This window comes from Chiloscyllium punctatum, chromosome 12, assembly GCF_047496795.1.
Source record: "Chiloscyllium punctatum isolate Juve2018m chromosome 12, sChiPun1.3, whole genome shotgun sequence".
NCBI lineage: Eukaryota > Metazoa > Chordata > Chondrichthyes > Orectolobiformes > Hemiscylliidae > Chiloscyllium > Chiloscyllium punctatum.
This window is the reverse complement of record NC_092750.1, coordinates 22,635,484-22,656,064: the sequence shown is the minus strand read 5'-3', so window position 1 is coordinate 22,656,064 and position 20,581 is coordinate 22,635,484. Positions and strand designations below refer to the sequence as shown.

The 20,581-nt window shown below is 41.6% G+C and overlaps 1 protein-coding gene across 2 annotated transcripts in view; it reads left to right on the top strand.

Annotated features, from left to right (window-relative positions):
- stab1 (stabilin 1) overlaps positions 1–20,581 on the top strand; it is a 282,900-nt gene that overhangs the window by 176,732 nt on the left and 85,587 nt on the right. For both annotated transcript variants that reach the window (XM_072582082.1, XM_072582081.1), the window contains exons 40-42: positions 2,450–2,495; positions 2,911–2,990; positions 16,575–16,700. In XM_072582082.1, the coding sequence (XP_072438183.1) occupies positions 2,450–2,495; positions 2,911–2,990; positions 16,575–16,700 (252 nt within the window). The remainder of the gene's footprint in view (positions 1–2,449; positions 2,496–2,910; positions 2,991–16,574; positions 16,701–20,581) is intronic.

The following is a 20,581-nucleotide window of genomic DNA, read 5'->3' as shown; positions in this document are numbered from 1 at the left end:
TCAAGTAGGAAAATATGTGACCCCCTCACTCCACCAGCCAGCATCACATACAAGTCTTCTGTGCATGACATAGGGTATCTGTCTAGGCAGACATTCTGTTGATCTTCAACATATAATCCCCACAGAGACTGACTGAGTCCTCAGATTTTAAAATGGGAACCCATGCAGCAAATTTCACTGCTGCATGTTGCCAAATTTCTCTAGCCATTCCAATTTGGCCTTTACTTTTGCATGTAGGGCATAGGGGACCTGATGTGTCTTTAAGTATTTAGATCGGGCCTCTGGATCTATATGGCTCTTGGCCCCAACACTTTTTATCTTCCTGAGACTCTCTTGCAACACTTTGAGATACTTCCCAATGACTTCACATTGGTCACCAGTATCCATTTAAAGATCTGTTGCCAATCCAGGTGGAGTTTCTCTAGCCAGTCCCTTTCCGAAAGGTTGGGACCAGGTTCTTGCACAACCAATAAGGGGAGACTCTTGTCCATGTGTAACTCAGGTTACAGTGGTCCCAATAACATACAAGGACTCCTAGTGTACGTGACCAATCTAGCCTTGGTAACTCACCTGCTTGTAGGCAAGATGCCTCATTGGAGTTTCCTAAAGGTTTGCTCCCCAGAAATAAATACAGTAGCAACTGTGTCTGCCTTCATGTCCAGGGGATGGCCATTTACCTGGAGTTTTATCTTATTTGGGGCCAACTTGGAAGCAGTGAGACAATTTTATCAATTCGTTGGGCTGATGTATTTGCAAAACCCTATCTTGAGGTGGCTTTACTCTTTGATTTGGACAGTATGTGTTTCACTTATTTTAGTAGCCTTGTCTGGGGCAAACTCTACAACCACAGGTGGAGCATGGACATTCTTGGTTCTCACTATATTGTGGAGAAATTTCACATCCAGTTCTGGAACCTAGCGACTCCTACTTCAATCACCCTTCCTTGGCAGCAAACAAGAGGCATGAATATTATCCACTGAGGACTTGGCTCTGTGGTTTGGGGCTCACCCAAGGTTGAGGATAGTCTTTCCCCATGGGCCTTATTGAGGTTATCACAATATCATTACTTAAATAGCTGCCCTGCAATGTTGTCATATCCTTTAGGATTGTGAGCCTACCCCTTCTCCAGAACCCACCCTTCTATTTAGTTTAGACTCCAGTCTCCATTCACTAGAGGATTGGTCCCAGCATGGTTCAGGTGAGGCCTATCACCTTGAGCCATGCATTTAACTCCATGACATTATTTATTGTGTCGTAGTTCAGGTGTCCTGGGTAACAATCCTTTTATTATTACATTGGGCATTTTGCTTAGTAATTTAGCTCCCATATGTTTGGCAGAACTTCCTTTATGGTCCGATCAATGTCATTAGTTCCAACATGGATGACTGTTAGGTTCCTCCCCTCCAGTACCCTTGTAGCCCTGAGGAGATTTCCTCCACTCTGGCAAGGGGCAAGCAACAGTATTTGATGCTCATACTCATGGTTACACATAACAATATTAATCCCGATTATACTGTTCGCTCAGTTCCTGATTTCTCTGCCCATTTGTACTTAACAAGCTAGTTTTAAGAAAAAGAGAACAAAGGCTAGAGATTCAAGCACAGACTATATACCTCATTTTTACTTGAAAGACTAGAAATATTGACCAAGTTGATTACCAGTCAGCTGCTTTTCTTATACTTGTCATGTTGTGGTATCATTTTCAGGCGAATCTCTCTATCTATGCTTTTTAAACTTCTCCTGCTTACCTTTCAATCTGGAGACTTCTTGCAATAACCTTTTTCTCCCTGTGCAGTGAATTCCCACTTTGGATGATATTACTAGATATACTCACTTGGCCTTTATCTCACCCAGCCGAAGTTGCTCTCACATTCAGTGTTGACAATACAACTTTAAAAAAAGCTCTTTGCTTTCAGGAGGTTTGATGAGTCACCTTTTAGCTTTACTTCCTGCTGTAGTAATCAGCACCTCCATTCAGGCAAGAGAATACTGTGACTATCAGGCAAACGCCTATTTCATTGGGATTTTAATTTACTGAAAGGCTGCTGATTCTGGGTCTGAGTCTGATTTTTACTCTCAAATTGGACTTGAAAAAGATTTACCAGTGAATTCTCCACTTTAAACGAAATTCCTAGGTGTAGTCACTCAGCATCTGTCTGACTTCGGTGAATCCTTCCTTATATCAGACTGTGTTCCTTACTGGGAAAGCCCTACATTAATCCATAGTCGTATAATCCTTAGAGTTTGTCAGCAATATGAAACATTAGTGCTTTTCCTATTCTCTTTATTGCTGAAAGAAAATCTAAAATTCCAGACTACATTCCTATCTAACAGAATTTGTGACACTTTGAAAGAACAATCAGGTTAATATGCAGTTCAATAAATTTCTCCTCGCATTCCAAATGGAAAATGAATTATGACTTAATGCCACAGTATTTTTCTTTTTCAGGAATTGTAAATGATTACTGCAATGGCACTTGCCATCCCAATGCTAAGTAAGTGAAACAAAGTTAACTTTGAATTTTGTTAGAGCTTGGCTGTTGGAATGAATGAAGTAACTATTCTTCCAGTGTTTTTCTTCTTTTGCAAGTTGGAGTGGGGGCTCAAGTTTAGATATTAATGTTAAGTTTCATGCAGATATTGATTCTTTATGGGGGCAACAGTGAGGTAATATTCCTATAATGTTTGCATCACAGCATGTTTTGGACAAAACCTCTAGGCATGTTATGGGTTTTATTTCTTAGGTACCTACCACACAGAGTGCATGTCCTGGTACAGAATCATGGAAACAAAATAAAAATGCTTTGATAAAATAAATTCTAATCAATGATGGAAATCAATAAGTAAAGTAACATGTGAAAACTGTCAACTTTTTTAAAAAAAATCAAGCTGAGTGCCTCTTTGTTCCAGTTGCCTTCCAGGATCACCAGACTCTCTGGCCTCCTGCATCTGTTCTGCTGGATATACTGGAAATGGAACATACTGCTCAGGTATGACCACGCAACCCGCTGTCACAGGGAAAGTCATTGTCCCTTGTATAAATTCAAACAAGGAAAATGTGTCTGACAAATGTGTTAAACTTAATAGCACCTTTCATAACCTCAGCTCTTTGCAACCAATTAAATACTTTTTAGAGTGTTTTCACTGTTGCTCTGAAGTAAAAGCAGCAGCCAACTTGTACTTGGTGAGATCCTATAAACAGCAATGCAAAGATGACCAGATGATCTATTTTAGTGATGTTGCTGAGGGGGATAAATAGTTGTGAGGTTACAATACAGCAGTATGACAGTATATAGAGGAAGTTTAGTGTTCAAGCACAGTCTGGTCCTAAAATTCTACTGGCATTATCAGCTGTGTGTATTCATAGATAAAAGTATCTTTAAAAGTCAGTGGGACAAGTCTTCTGGTCTCCAGATTATTATGTGATTGAAGATGTACCTTGGTGACACTATGGAAATACCGGCATAAGGACCTATGCAGGAATTATTCAGGATGTTTTAACATCCTTTGCACAATTCCTCTGCTCCCTGGGACTGGCCACAGGTGCCTCCAGTCTGAGGGCTGAATCTTCCCATATTTTGACTGAGTGTGAAACATAACGAAAATGACAGAGGGTTTCTCTCTATGAAGCTGTTTGAGCTTTCTTGTATGATTGTCCCAAACTCCCCTCATAAACAGAACTAACACAAAATACTGGAGAAAATCAGCAGGCATCTGTGGAGAGAGAAAAACAGAATTTGTGTCCAGTGTGACTATTCTTCACTCTGATTGTTGTTCAGTTTTGTCATTATTCAATCTGAGACAAACACATGCAGTGAAGATTTTGAAGGGTCAAAACACTCAGCCTTATTTATCCAACAACAAAAGCATACAGAAACCAATCGACTTTGGGGCCAATGACCATAATTCTATTAGTTTCAAAATGGTGATGGAAGAGGGTAGACCAGATCTAAAGGTTGCAGTTCTAAATTGGAGGAAGGCCAATTAGGCAAGAAATTTCAAAAGCTGATTTGGTGCAGATGTTAGCAGGTAAAGGGACAGCTGGAAAATGGGAGGCCTTCAGAAATGAGATAACAGGAGTCCAGAGAAAGTATCTTTCCTGTTAGGGTAAAAAGAAAGGCTGGTAGTTATAGGGAATGCTGGATGACTAAAGAAATTGAGGGCTTAGTTAAGAAAAAGAAGGAAGTATGTGTCAGGTATAGACAGGATAGATCGAGTGAATCCTTGGCAGAGTATAAGGGCAGTAGAAGTATACTTAAGGAAGAAATCAGGAGGGCAAAAAGGGGACATGAGATAGCTTTGGCAAATAGTGTTAAGAAGCATCCAAAGAGTTTTTACAAATACATTAAGGACAAAAGGGTAACGAGGGAGAGAAAAGGGCCCCTCAAAGATCAGCAAGGTGGCCTTTGTGTGGAGCCGCAGGAGATGGGGCAGATACTAAACAAGTATTTTGCATCAGTGTTTACTGTGGAAAAGGACATGGAAGATATAGAAAGTAGAGAAATAGATGATGACATCTTGAAAAATGTCCATATTACAGAGGAGAAAGTGCTGGATGTCTTCAAACACATAAAAGTGGATAAATCCCCAGGACCTGATCAGGTGTACCCTAGAACTCTGTGGGAAGCTAGGGAAATGATTTCTGGGCCTCTTACTGAGATATGGGTATCAACAATAGCCACAGGTGAGGTGCAGGAAGACTGGAGGTTGGCTAACGTGGTGCCACTATTTATGAAAGGTAGTTAGGACAAGCCAGGGAACTATAGACCAGTGAGCCTGATGTTGGTAGTGGGCAAGTTGTTGTAGTGAATCCTGAGGGACAGGATTTGCATGTATTTGGAAAGGCAAGGACTGATTAGGGATAGTCAACATGGCTTTATGCATGGAAAATCATGTCTCACAAGCTTGATTGAGTTTTTTGAAGAAGTAACAGAGGATTGATGAGAGCAGAGTGGTAGATGTGATCTATCTGGACTTCCGTCAGGCGTTCAACAAGGTTCCCCATGGGAGACTGGTTAGCAAGATTAGATCTCATGGAATACAGGGAGAACTAGCTATATGGATACAGAACAGGCTCAAAAGTAGAATACAGAGGGTGGTAGTGGAGGGTTGTTTTTTAGTCTGGAGGCCTGTGACCAGTGGAGTGCCACAAGGATCGGTGCTGGGTCCACAACTTTTCCTCATTTATATAAATGATTTGGATGCGAGCATAAGAGGTATAGTTAGTAAGTTTGCAGATGACACCAAAATTATGGACAGCGAAAAAGGTTACCTCAGATTACAACAGGATCTTAATCAGATGAGCCAATGGGCTGAGAAGTGGCAGATGGAGTTTAATTCAGATAAATGCAAGGTGCTGCATTTTGGGAAAGTAAATCTTAGCAGGACTTATACACTTAATGGAAAGGTCCTAGGGAATGTTGCTGAACAAAGAGACCTTGGAGTGCAGGTTCATAGTTCCTTAAGAGTGGAGTTGCAGGTAGATAGGATAGTGAAGAAGGCATTTGGTATGCTTTCCTTTATATGTCAGAGTATCAAGTACAGGAGTTGGGAGGTCATGCTGCAGCTGCACAGGACATTGGTTAGGCCACCGTTGGAATATTGCATGCAATTCTGGTCTCCTTCCTATCGGAATGATGTTGTGAAACTTGAAAAGGTTTAGAAAAGATTTACAAGGATGTTGCCAGGGTTAGAGGATTTGAGCTACAGGGAGAGGTTGAATAAGCCAGGGCTGTTTTCCCTGGAACGTGTAGGCTGAGGGGTGACCTTATAGAGGTTTACAAAATCATGAGGGGCATGGATAGGATAAATAGACAAAGTCTTTTCCCTGGGGTGGGGGAGTCCAGAACTAGAGGGCATAAGTTTAGGATGAGAGGGGAAAGATATAAAAGAGACCTAAGGGGCAATGTTTTCACGCAGAGAGTGGTACGTGTGTGGAATGAGCTGCCAGAGGAAGTGGTGGAGACTGGTACAATTGCAACATTTAAGAGGCATTTGGATGGGTATATGAATAGGAAGGGTTTGGAGTGATATGGGCCGGTTACTGGGAGGTTGAACTAGATTGGGTTGGGATATGTGGTCGGCATGGACGAGTTGGACCGAAAGGTCTGTTTCCGTGCTGTACATCTGTATGACTCTATGATCAATCAGGAGTTGCATTTGCCTCTTGGAACCAAAGTAATCTGTTTACACGTAGCATTCCTTCTAATATTTGTTTTACTTCTGCTCAGATCTCAGAGGTCTGTGTGCGGTATGACTTTAGGAACCTGCTGCAATCCCCATCAGCGTGTGTGAAATGTCAGAATGGCTGTGTATACAGCCACACAGATTACAGGGAACATTGCTTGCAAGTCAAGTACAAATAGTTTTACAATTAATGAATAATCACAGCACCCAGTTCTCATCGAATTAACCAGGTGTTACAAAAGTCCTTTCTGGTTTGTTGCACTCGACACTGCTGTGCACAATCATGCATAAGGTGTTGCCCCTCCTGGTCAATGTCCTAATTCTCTTTCTCCCAACATTCCCAGTTCATCAGCATCATCACATCCCCTCCCTGCCTTCTCCAGCTGTGCAGAGCACAGCATTCTTGGGTTATGTGGCTCACTCTGTCTGGAATGAAGCCTCGGACTTTCACAACAGGAATTCTTCGCATCTACTTTCTATTTGGTGGGAATGGGAGTATGTATATTAATGAGGACATATGAGGTAATATTGAGGAGTGACAATACCTGTTAATAGGCCTCTCGCCACTCACTAGTGAGAATCATATCTCAAGATTTGGTTGGAAAATACAGCTTGTTGTTGTAGTTAAGAAGGACCTTGCTACGATGTTGTGGCCATAACAGAGACATGGGTTTCACTGGGGCAGGGATGGTTGCTTGATGTTCCAGGGTTTAGAACGTTTAAAAAGAACAGGGAGGGTGGAAAAAGAGGAGGGGGAGTAGCATTGCTAATCAGAGAGTGTATCACAGCTACAGAAATGAAGGTTGTTGAGGAAGGTTTGTCTACTGAGTCACCACACTGGGCGTTTTCTACAGGTCACCTAATAGCAGTAGAGAGATTGAAGATCTCATAGGCAGGCAGATTCTGGAAAAATGCAAAAGTAGCAGGGTTGTTGTTATGAGTGATTTCAACTTTCCGAATATCGACTGGAACCTCCTAAGTGCAGATGGTTTGGATGGAGCTGGTTTTGTCAGGTGTGTTCAGGAAGGTTTCCTTACTCAGTATGTAGACAGACCAACGAGGGAGAGGCCATTTTGGATTTGGTGCTCGGCAACGAGCCAGAACAGGTGTCAGATCTCAAGGTGGGAGAGCGCTTTGGTGAAAGTGATCACAATTGCCTCACATTTAGCCTTGGAGAGTGAAAGGTGTAGTTACCAAGGGAAGATATTTAATTGGGGAAGAGGAAACTATGACGGTATCAGACAGGAATTGGGAAGTATAGACTGGGAGCAATTGTTCCACAGAAAGGGCATAGCAGACATGTGGAGACTATTTAAGGAGCAGTTGTTGTGAGTGATGCACAAATTGTTTCCTCTGAAACAGGGAAGAAGGGGTAAGATTAAGGAACCTTAGATGACGAGAACAGGGGAGTTTCTTGTCAAAAGGAAGAAGGCAGTTTACGTAAGGTGGAGGAAGCAAGGATCTAGCACAGCTTTAGAGGATTACAGGCTAGCTAGAAAGGAGCTCAGAAATGGGCTGAGGAGAGCCAGGAAGGGGCACAAGAAAGGCTTGGCAAGAAGGATTAGAGATAACCCAAAGGCATTTTACTCATACATGAGGAATAAGAGCATGATCAGGGAGAAGGTTGGGCCGATCAGGGCTAGTGGAGGGAACTTGTGCGTGGAGTCCGAACAGATAGGGGAAGCCCTAAATGAGTTTTTTGCTTCGGTTTTCAGCAAGGAAAGGGAACTTGTTGCAAATGAAAACTTAGAGGAGCTGGGATACAGCCTTGGCCAGATAAAGATTAATGAAGTTGATGTGCTATAAATGCTAGAAAACACTAAGCTTGATAAGTCCTCAGGGCCAGACCAGATTTATCCCAGGCTGCTCCGGGAAACGAGAAAGGAGGTTGCTAAGCCGCTGGCGAGGATATTTGCCTCCTCACTCTCCTCGGTAATCGTACTGGAAAATTGGAAGGAGGCGAATGTTGTTCCACTTTTCAAGAAAGGTAATAGGGAAATCCCTGGCAATTACAGACCAGTCAGTCTCATGTCTGTGGTCAGCAAAGTTTCGGAAAGAATTCTGAGGGATAGGATTTATGACCATTTGGCAAAGCATAGTGTGCTTAAAGGCAGTCAGTATGGCTTAGCGAGTGGCAGGTCATGCCTCACAAATCGTATTGAGTTCTTTGAGAAGGTGTCAAGACAGGTCGACGACGGTCAAGCAGTGGATGTGGTGTATATAGACTTCAGCACTTCAGCCAGGCATTTGATAGGGTTCCCCATGGTAGGCTCAGTCATAAAGTCAAGAAGTATGGGATACAGGGAGATTTGGCTATCTGGGTTCAGAATTGGTTGGCTGACAGAAGGCAGAGAGTGGTTGTAGGTGGAAAGTATTCTGCCTGGAAGACAGTCTTGAGTGGGGTCCCGCACTGGGGTTCTTGGGCCTCTGCTCTTTGTAGTTTTTATAAATGACTTGGATAAGGAGGTTGAGGGGTGGGTTAGTACATTTGCAGATGACACAAAGGTTGGAGGTGTCATTGATAGTATAGAGGGCTACTGTAGGCTGCAGCACGACATAAAAGACAGGATGCAGAGCTGGGCTGAGAAATGGCAGATGGAGTTCAACCTGGATAAATGCAAAGTGATGCTGAATATAGGATTAAAGACAGGATTCTTGGCAGTGTGGAGGAACAGAGGGATCTGGGTGTGCAAGTACATAGATCCCTCAAAGTTGCCACTGAAGTGGATAGGGTTGTCAAGAAAGCATATGGTGTATCGAGTTTAAGAGCCGTGATGTTTTGCTATAGCTCTACAAGTCCCTGGTGAAATCACACATGGAATATTGTGTGCAGTTCTGGTCACCCTACTATAGGAAAGATACGGAGGCTTTGGAGAGGATGCAAAGAAGGTTTACCAGGATGCTGCCTGGACTGGAGGGCTTGCCTTATGAAGAAAGGTTGAATAATCTCGGAATTTTCTGTCTGGAGAGAAGGAGGAAGAGAGGAGACCTGATCGAGGTGTACAAAATAATGAGAAGATTAGAAAGAGTCAATAGCCAGAGACTTTTCCCCAAGGCAGGATTGACTGGTACGAGAAGTCATAGTTTGAAGATTTTAGGAGGAATGTGTAAAGAAGACAGCAGAGGTAGGTTCTTTACGCAGAGAGTTGTGAATGCATGGAATGCGTTGCCAGCTCAGGCGGTGGAAACAGAGTCATTGGGGACGTTTAAGCGACTGCTGGACATTTACATGGATAGCAGTGAGTTGAGGGGTGCGTAGGTTAAGTTACTATGTTTTACATTAGGATTAAGTCTCAGCACAACATCGTGGGCCTAAGGGCCTGTTCTGTGCTGTACTTTTCTATGTTCTATGCTCAACATCTCACCCAATTTTTCCAAATTTTTCACTGTAGCACCCCCTCTCCACTTTGTTCAGGACCTCAGAAGTTTCCATCCTGTTAGAATTGGAGATTTTAAATGACTGTGTGTTACTTATCTGGATAGTTACCAAAGAAATATTGGACAGATTAAAACCTAATTTAAAAATCATGCAACACCAGGTTATAGTCCAACAGGTTTGTTTGGAAGCACTAGCTTTCAGTGCGCTGCTTCTTCATCAGGTGGTTGTGGAGTATAAGATCGTAAGACACCATTTATAGCAGAAGTTTACAGTGTGATGTAACTGAAATTAGATATTGAAAAATACCTGGATTGTTTGTTAAGTCTCTCATCTGTTAGAATGACCATGTCAGTTTCAGTTCTTTCATATATAAATCCCAGAACATTTTTGTAAAGTTACATGAATCTATGTAAGATTCTGTAAATCCCTATTTTAGAAATAGAATCAGTCTGAACATTGAGGCATAGACAGCCTCACACAGGGCACCTCACACCTTCAGTGCATTATCTGAGCTGACATGGCACCTATTGTTAAAGTACATTTGAGAATGTAACTTTTAAAAAAAAAGCTCTGGGATTCACATATGAAAGCACTGAAACCAACATGGTCATTCTAACAGATGAGAGATGTAACAAACAATCCAGGTACTTTTCAATATATAACTTCAGTTGCATCACACTGTAAACTTTTGCTATAAATTCTGTATCTTACAATCTTATACTACACAACCATCTGATGCAAGTGCAGTGCTCCAAAAGCCAGTGCTTCCAAATAAATCTGTTGGACTATAACCTGGCGTTGTGTGATTTGTAACTTCGTACTCCCCAGTCCAACACCGGCCCCTCCAAATCAAGATTAAAACCTCGTCCAACACCTGGGTAACTATTCAACCAACACCCCAATAACTCTTTGATTCCCGAATTAACTCCAGATCTCTTGTTCATCCCTCTAAACCCCTGCCATGTACTACCAACAACCCCTGACCCACCCTAACATGACTATCCCACTATCTGAATAATCTGCAATCTGATCCCATTCATTTTCCCCACGCAACCTGATCTGACTACCCCATACTATGCCTCCAAACTAATCTAAGCCAACTAACCTTAGATAACGTGACATGGTGGCTCAGTGGTTAGCATTGCTGCCTCACAGTGCCAGGGACCCATGTTCAATTCCCGCCTTGGGCAACTGTCTGTGTGGAGTTTGCACATTCTCCCTATGTCTGCATGGGTTTCCTCTGGTTTCTCCAGTTTCCTCCCACAATCCAAAGATGTGCAGGTCAGATGAATTGGCCATGCTAAATTGCCCATAATGTTAGGTGCATTAGTCAAGGGTATATATAGGGTAGGGGAATGGATCTGGGTGGTTTACTCTTCGGAGGGTTGGTGTGGACTTGTTGGCCCAAAGGGCCTATTTCCATACTGTAGGGAATCTAATCTAATCTAATCTATTTAACCATAACGGGGCAGCATGGTCGCTTAATGGTTAGCACTGCTGCCTCACAGCACCAGGGTCCCAGGTTCGAACTGTCTGTGTGGAGCTTGCACATTCTCCCCATGTCTGCGTGGATTTCCTCTGGGCACTCTGGTTTCCTCCCACAGTCCAAAGATGTGCAGGTCAGGTGAGTTGGCCATGCTAAATTGCCCGTAATGTTAGGTGGATTACTGGGTGGGTTACACTTCGGAGGGTCAGTGTGGACTTGTTGGGCTGAAGGGCCGGTTTCCACACTGTAGGGAATCTCAAAAATAAACCACTGATGCAACAAACCTTTCTAATCTGGCCTGAGTAACCTCGTCAAGTCAACCACCACTCTCCAACACAATCCGATTACATTCCCAATCACTTGTCTATCTTTGACCCAAATACTCCTCACCGCAAACTGACCCAACCCAAGCACTCTCACTATCTGACCTGATGACCCCTCTCAAGCACCCAACTACCTACTCCACCCATAAGATGTAGAAGCAGAAGCAGGTGATTTGTCCTATTGAGTCTGCTTCACCATTCAGTGATGTCATGGCTGACCCTATAATCCTCCACAATATTCAACCCTCCCAGCCACTGACCAGACCTTCCCACTCTCTCCCTGACCCAACCCCAACTCACCAACCCGCCACGAACCCCAGTCTGACTCAACTATCCATTCTCATCACCAGCTACTTACCCAAGCCAGTTTGACTACTTCCCCAATCTGAACATCAACCCTGACCATCCGATAACAATTCCAACCCAATGTGACTGCCCATCCACACCAGATCTGACTACCTAATCAGCTGAACACTTACCCAGCTACTGCCTTTACCCACATATCTGTCCAGTCTATTTACTTACCCATTCTATGCACCTTATCCATCTACTCCTTATCCATCTACCACTTACTCATCAGCCTATGTGCCTGCCACTTACCTATTTACTCATCTCACCAATACCCCCCTTTATCCAACAACCTGCCTCACTTGTTATTTATTTATTCATCCATCCATTCACTAACTTTCAAAAATCGGACCATACCACAGTTAATGCCATAAAAAGGAACTTGTCTTATCTTCTGATTCTACTTCTTTCCAATGGAATTACCTAAGAGATGATGGACTGTGCATTTCTGCAAAACCAAGGATCTGAATAGAGTGTCTTTGAGGGAATCCTTCAGCTGTTGGTGTACCAAGTCTTCACTACCTTTGTTTACAAGATGCTGTTAAAGGAGCCTTGCTGAATTTCTAAAATGCAGTTCGTAGATGGTAAGCACTGCTGCTATTGAGTGTCTGTGGTTGAGGACAGGATCTCTGTAGATATGGTGCCAATCATGAGGGCTACAGGTCGGTCTGCTATAATAAGCTTTTCTTCAACATGGATTTGCTGGAACATGATTGATGAATTGGAGATGTTGTTTCCAAAGTGTGAACTTTTAAAATGTAGTGGCTATAACTTGATTATATCGCCAACACTTTAAGCACTGTTTCTAAAGTGCAACTTTTCTATAATGTGGGATTGCACAAGAGCACAACCGTTAGTTAGAGAAGAACTGACTATAATTTGTCTTGAATGGTGTCAGGCTTCTTGAATGTTAACAGTGCTGCAATCCAACACACTCTTGACTGGTGTCTTGTAAACGATGGACTGGTTTGCATTATTATAACAATATCGTAACTCAGGACATCCCAAAGTAGTTTACACCCAAACAAATATTGAAATGTAGTGACTGAGATCCAAGATGGCGGCGACCCAGCAATTCTGAGTCTATAGCGTTCCTCCCAAGACTTGCGCAAAGTGGGCCACCCGCCTCTACCACACTTACCAAATCATTTAAAATAGTTTTTACTTAATGTAATTAGTTGCTCAGTACTAAATTTAAACAGGCTAGTCTCCTGTAAAAATGACTAGGGGGAAAGGAGCCAGCAGTTCTCAGCAGGAGGAGCCCCTCCTCCACCCTCCCCAGCTGCAGCAGAGGCATCTGCAGCCACCCCAGGAGACTTACCTATGGTGGCAAGCTTCATGGAAATAATCTCCAAACTTGACATGAAAATCGATGCCTTCATTGAAGAGACCCGGAGCAGATGGAATTCACTCTCGGCCATGCTACAAAAGCATGACCGAGACATCGAGGGAATCGAGCTCTGAGTCGGAGGGGTGGAGCTAAAGGCCGCGACCTCCAAGACTATAGCAGAATCGGCAGTGGATCAGGTCCAGACTCTCAAACAGCGTGTCCGGACCTTAGAAAATCACATCGACGACCTCAAGAATCGAGGTCTTCGAAAAAATATTCGTTTGCTGGGCCTTCCCGAACGGGAAGAGAAAGGCCAGCTTACAGTGTTTCTTGAGCAGTGGCTTCCACAGCTTTTAAATCTGGCAGCTGGATCAGGCCAGGTAAGGGTGGAATGGGCCTACCGGGTTTCAGTGCATGGGCCCGGCTCGAACCAGCGCCCCTGCCCGGTCCTGTTCAGGCTGCAGAGCTACAAGGAGAAGCAGATGCTCTTGGAAATCTTGGGAAAGATCCCCAAGCAATGATTTATAAAGGATCCAAGATTGTGCTACTCCAGGACTTCTCCCCAGCTTTGGTCCGAAAGAGGAAGGCGTTTGACGAAGCAAAGAAGCTTTTAAGGGACTTAAACATTGAGTACTTCTTGCGCTACCCAGCTACGCTACGCTTTAGCCATTAAGGGTCCGTGTACAACCTCAGAACTCCGGAGAAGGCCAAGGAATTTTTGGACTCTCTTAGATAAATTGTAAGAGTTAATTGATGTTGTTTTGCTCTTCCCCACCCCCCCCCCCCCCACCCCCGTTTACCCCCTTTTTTTCTTCCTTTCATTACCTTACTGTTTAATATTATCTCCGGGGAGAGGGGTTTATTTGTTTGTTCTTCACTTAGCGATTTTCTCCTCTTTTCTTTAATATATATATATATAGGCCTGGGGGCCTAGTGAATATAGGTGGGGGAAGGTGGTTACCTTATCCTATTTTATCTCTGTCTTTAGGAGCGGGGTTGTTTTCCCCTGTTATTTTGTATTGCTATATTTAATTATTATTTGTTGAGACTGTAATTTTATAGTTATGTATGTTCATACATGGTATTAACATTACTAAATATATCCAGGTGTTGGTGTGGGTGGGGGTGGGGGGAGGGTACTCATTATTAACTCTAGCTCAGTAGTATATTTGAATTTTCTTTATCCTATCGTGGGGTGCCTGGGTCAAGGGTCGGGCACTGGTTGGGAGAGAATATGATGGGCTTTTGGAAAGGAAGTGATGCCCCCTGGGAACAAGGGGAAAATCTCCGTTTAAATATTTTTTTTATTTAGAAATAGTTTGTTACTATAGTGATCTGAGTGTATTAAAGAGCCTTTATTTTTGTGAATTTTATATGCTCTTTGCTCAGGATGTTTTGGATAGGGTTTCTTCTCCCAAGGGGTCTTGAACTTGCCCGGACGATTATGGTTAATCAGTCGATTAAATGGTGCACCTGGAATGTCACGGGGAGTAATTCACCAATCAAAAGGAAGAAAATATTATCAAACCTCAAGAAAGAAAGGATTGATGTAGCTCTCCTACAGGAGACACACTTATTGGATAAAGAACACTTGAAATTATGATAGGGAAGAGATTATTTTCCATTCTCTCTCTCTCTGTGCAAGGAAAAATATTCTGGTAAACTGGGTGGCTGAGGGCCCTCATGGACTTTCAAATTGGCACAGAATAATTATGGAATATATTCCCCCGACCTCCTTACAAATTTGGTGCACCAAAAAACAGAATTATTCCATAAAATATGGCAGCCCTTCTTGAATTACCCAAATACAGATATTTCAGCCATCCTAAAAAGGGCTTTTATTTAATTGAGATGGCGAACCTGGCTGGTCCGGGGTCCCTTGGGAGAGGAATCCCGCACGAATACGTGTTTTGTTATGATCTGATGTTAACACATTCCGAGCATGTATCTCACTACTCAATTTCTGTGTTATCCATCATTTATTTTTCTCTCTTGAATAATGTAAGAGATTTAATCATACACTCTGGTTAGTTGTAGGTTAGATGAGTAGTTAGTTGAGTTTTTTTTTCGGTATTTCGTTTTTTCTGTTTGATAGATTTTCGTTATTATTTATTTAAGATATAATTGTATATCAATGTTTATACTTGGGGTTTTTTATTTTTCTTTTGTAAACTTGTAAAAACATGTTGAATTTTCAATAAAAATATCTATATAAAAAAAAAATGCAGTGACTGCTCTAAAGTTTTAAACACGACTACCACATTTTACATAGCAGGATCCCACAGATAAGAATTGTGATTCATGAGTAGATTTTCTGCCTTTTCTAAAATGGTGCTGATTTGGGGAGCAAATGTTAATGAGAGCAGCAGGAAGAGATCCAGATTCTTTTTGAAATAGTGCCATGGATCTTTTGCATCCACCCATTGGGGCAGACAGGACCTCATTCAAAATGGTACCTCTGACAGTGCAGCATTCCCTTAGTATTGTGCTGGAGTATCAGTCAAGACATTGTGCCAAATTTTCTGGAGTGGAATTATGAAACCACAGCTTCCTGACTTAAAAAGGAAGCTGACTGAATCATGCATCATGTAAAATTTCTCAAATACAGTGTTATTAGTTTATGTTTACCCATTAGCAATGCCACATGTAGCCATTAATTCAGATTCTAATTCTAACCATAAGCCTCTGGCTTTCAATACACTTGTAGAAAACCGAACCAACAAACCCATTCTGAATTGTAAGTGATGTTGACATCCAAATGATGACCTCCATTTTTTTGATATTATAATTTCCACAGAGGCCAATAATTTTAAAGAAAAATTCACATTTCTAGTGGCTGATTTAAAGGAATGGCATAACAAAATTTCAAGTTTCAAGACATTTACTAAAACAAACTGTAATGAACTTGAGTAAACATTACTCAGTAGACAAATAACACACTAAGTGCAAAAAGATAACCAATAATAGTTTCTTAGAATGACCAATAAACATATGCTGCAGTTATATATTTTAGCATAACCTCACTGTGTTAAAGCCTTTGCAGAATATAGTTCAAAGTTATGTTCGGCTTCCTGTGGACACAATTCTCCTCATTTCACTGTCATAATATCCAGTGACAGTCAATGGTCCTTTCCCGTCTTCTGAAAAATCCAGAAGCCTCTGCAACATCATGGCTCACACCAAATATTCCTTTCCCAAGAATGCCAAAACAAATCATGTGAGTTTTCTATTATTTTCATGCGTTCCATCTCTGACCAGAAAACAGTGTCCCATCTGCAATATGTTTGCTAGCCAACAGTGAAAATAGGCTATTTCCTTCTGTCGTGTCCTGTTTCCTTCTCTTTCTGGGTCATGCTCTCTCTCACAATCTTGTTCACTCTCGATGGTGTTATTGGCCAGAATAATTTTTTTCAATATGACAGATAATAAAAACTACAAAAAGTAGTTAATTTTCCATGTCTGAAGTTCATATGATCGGAAGGAAAGAATAAATCAAGTTAACCTACTGTTTTCTGCTTACAGAAATTAACCTCTGTGAGGTTAATAATGGTGGCTGTTCAGTGCACTCCAACTGCACCAAGGTTTCTGCAGGAGAGAGAACATGCACCTGTCATGATGGCTACGTTGGTGATGGGCTAATTTGTTTAGGTATGTACCAAAGTCTGACGTTGTGCCAAGCAGGGGTTTCAGTGTGTGCTAGTCATAATTTTAATAATTCACCTTCTGCTTAATTTAAATTTAATTTTATAACAAAATGCTTTTGGATTAAGAATAAAATACACATATTCTTTTCATGCAATGTCCAATAACTACATTTTCCAAGTGCATAAGGTAATGTAGAACATAGAACAGTACAGCACAGGAATGGGTCCTTTGGTCCACAATGTTGTGCCAAACATGATGCCAAATTAAACAAATCCCTTTTGCCCTTGACCATATCCCTCCATTCCTTGTATATTCATGTACTTCCCTAAAAGTCCCTTAAATGCCCCTATCTGCTTCACCAACCCTGGCAGCACGTTCCACACTCTGTATTTAAAAACAATTGTCTCATCTCCTTTGAACTTTCCACCTCTCACTTTAAATGCACATCCCCTAGACATTTCAACTCTGGAGAAAATGGTTCTGGTCACCAATCCTATCTATGCATCTCATAATTTTATAGACTTCTATCAAGTCTCCCTTCAGCCTTTGCCACTCCAGAGAAAACACCCAAGTTTTTATAACTGTCCTAATAGCTCATACCCTCTAATCCAGACAACATCCTGGTAAACCTTCTAAGTGTGGCCTAACCAAAGTCTTATAAAGCTACAACTTGACATCCTGACTCTTGTACTCAATTTCCTGACCAATAAAGGCAAGCATGCCATATGCCTTCTTTACCATCCTATCTACTTGCTTGGCAACTTTCAGGGAGCTGTGGACTTGAACATCAATGCTCTTCAGGGTTCTGCCGTTAACTGTATACTTTTCCTTAACATTTGATCACCCAAGGTGCAGCATTTCACAAATAGATGATTAAACTCCATCTGCCATTTCTCCGCCCATATCTGCAACTGATCCATATCCTGCTGTATCCTTTGACCACTTTCTAAATGATCCACAAATTCACCGATCTTTGTATTGTCTGCAAACTTACTAACCTACCCATCTATATTTACATCCAAATCATTTATATATATGAGGTCCCAGTATAGATCCCTATGGAACACTACTAGTCACTGACCTCCAGCCTGAAAAACCCCCTTTTATCACTACCCTTTGCCCTCTATAGGCAAGACAATTTTGAATTCATGTGGCCATGTCACCATGGATCCTATACAGTTTATTCTTCTGGATGAGCCTACCATGAGGGATCTTGATGAAAGCCTTACTAAAATCTATGTAGACAAGATCCACTGCTCTACTCTTATCGATCACCCTCATCACCCCTTCAAAAAATTCAGTTAAATTGGTAAGACATGATCTGCCTTTCATAAAGCCATGCTGACTGTCCCTAATTAGGCCATGCTTTTTCAAATGTAAATTCTTACTCAAATGTAAATCTTATCCCTAAGAATTATCTCCAGTAGCTTCCCAACCACCGATGTGAGACTCCGCAGTCTATAGTTTCCTGGATTATCCCTATTCCCCGCTTGAGCAAAGGAACAACATCAGCTACTCGCCAGTCCTCTGGGATCTCTCCAGTGGCTAATAATGATATAACCATCTTGGTCAAGAACCCAACAATCTTTTCTCTTGCCTCTCTCAATAACCTGGGGGGGATACCATTGGGCCCTGGGGACTTATTCATCATAATTGTCTTCAAGAGATCCAACATCACTTCTTTATTGATCTTAAAATGCCCTCGCATATTAGCATGCTGCACACAAATCTCACTATCCTCTATATCCCTCTCCTGGGTGAATATTGATGCAAAATAATCATTTAGGATTTCACCCACATCCTCTGCCTCCAAACACAAGTTCCCTCCTTTCACCTTGTTGTCCTACCTTCTCCCTAGTTATCCTCTTGTTTTTAATATTTGTATAGAATGCCGTGGGATTCTCTTTAACCCTACTTGCCAAGGTCATTTCATGGCTCCTTCTTGCTCTCCTAATTCCCTGATTGAGTTCTTTCCTGTTTTCTTTATATTCCTTCTGGGCCCTGTCTAATTTTAGCTTCCTAAACCTTACATATGCTTCTATTTTTTTTTGTTTTGACTAAATTCATAACCTCGCTCGTTTTCCAGGGTCCTGTACCTTGCAATCCTTGTCCTTTCTCCTTACTGGAACATGCCAGTCTTGACCTTTCATCAGCAAGTCTTTAAACAATTCCCACATGTCAAATGTGGACTTGCCTGATGACTGCTCCTCCCAAGTAACACTCCCTAGCTCCCAACTAATACTGAACAAATTTGCCATCCCCCAATTTAGTCCCTTGCTACAAACTTATTGTTATTCTTCTTATTATTCGTAGCTATCTTAAAACTTAAGAGGTTGTGATCACTGTTTCCAAAATGCTCTTGCACTGAAAGGTCAGTCACCTGGCCTGACTCATTTACCAATACAAAGTCCTTTATGTGCCTCCTCTAACTGGACTATCCACACACTGTTTCAGGAAACTCTCTTGGATGCATTTTACAAAGACGTTACTAAGACATTAGTCCGGCTATCATTCATTGCTGCAGCCATAAGTATTTATTCTTTGTATGAATAAAGCTGTTCCTAGTTTTTGTTGTTTACAACACAATGGAGTAGATTTTAACCATTGGGTGTTAAGGAAAAGATGTTCTCAAAAATTAGCCACTTTTTATAATGGGTCGAGTATGCAACCAGCATGCATAATGAAGTAAAGAAATTGATAGCGCACATTAAAATAAATACAATCGAATAGCCACTATGGAGGCACAGTTGGTTGATAGCAAGAATTGTGAGGTAATGTACATTCAAGAATATGAAGCTTGATAAAAGTGGAGGGCCAGCATTGTGAATTAAAGGTGGCACTTGGTGCAGTAGTTAAAGAATACCTTAGTTTAGGAGGTCAAGATGTGGAATCAATTTGGATGAAATTTGAGGAATAGTAGGGGTAAGATGTTATTCTTGGAAGTGGTCTATAGGACCATAGCAGTAACCACAGTGTAGTTTCAAGTATAAAGAAGAAATATTGGGTACTTGTGGTAAGGGACCAGCGATAACTATAAGTGACTTAAATCTACACATAAACTGAATAAGATTGAAAAAGGCAACTGGATAAGGAGATCATAAAATATTTTCAGAATAATTTCTGACAGTAGTATGTTCTGAAGCCAAGCACTGAGCAGTTTGTATAAGATCTTGTATTGTGTAACGTGACAATTTTCAGGAGAAAGCACCCCTGGATAGCAGCAACCAAATCTGAATAAATTTTACAACAGGGAGATGAGTGCGTTCAAGACTAGTATTTCCCAGATAAATAAGGTATGTGGGCATGAAAAACAAAATTAAAAGAACTGCAGATACTGGAAATCTGAAACCAAAGCAGAATTGCTGGAAAAGCTCAGCAAGTCTGGCAGCATCTGTGAAGGGAAATCAAAGTTAACATTTTGGATCCAGTGACTCTAAAGAAGGGTCACTGAACCTGAAGTATTAACTCTGATTTCTCTCCACAGATGCTACCAGATCTGCTAAGACTTTCCAGCAATTTCTGTGTCTGTCTGTGGGTGTGAAATCTGATCAAGATAATGTGAACTGGGAAACTAGACCAGAGGACAGATCAATAGAAAAGAAGTGACAGACATTTGAGAGGATATTTCAGAATTTAAGTATATCCCAACTACAAAGAAAAATTCTATAGGGAGATGGGTTAATTAAAGAAGTTAAGGAGAGCACTAAACTTAGTGGCATGTCAAATGATTAGACAATAGACAATAGACAATAGATGCAGGAGTAGGCCATTCAGCCCTTCGAGCCTGCACCACCATTCAATATGATCATGGCTGATCATTCCCAATCAGTATCCTGTTCCAACCTTATCTCCATAACCCTTGACTCCACTATCTTTAAGAGCTC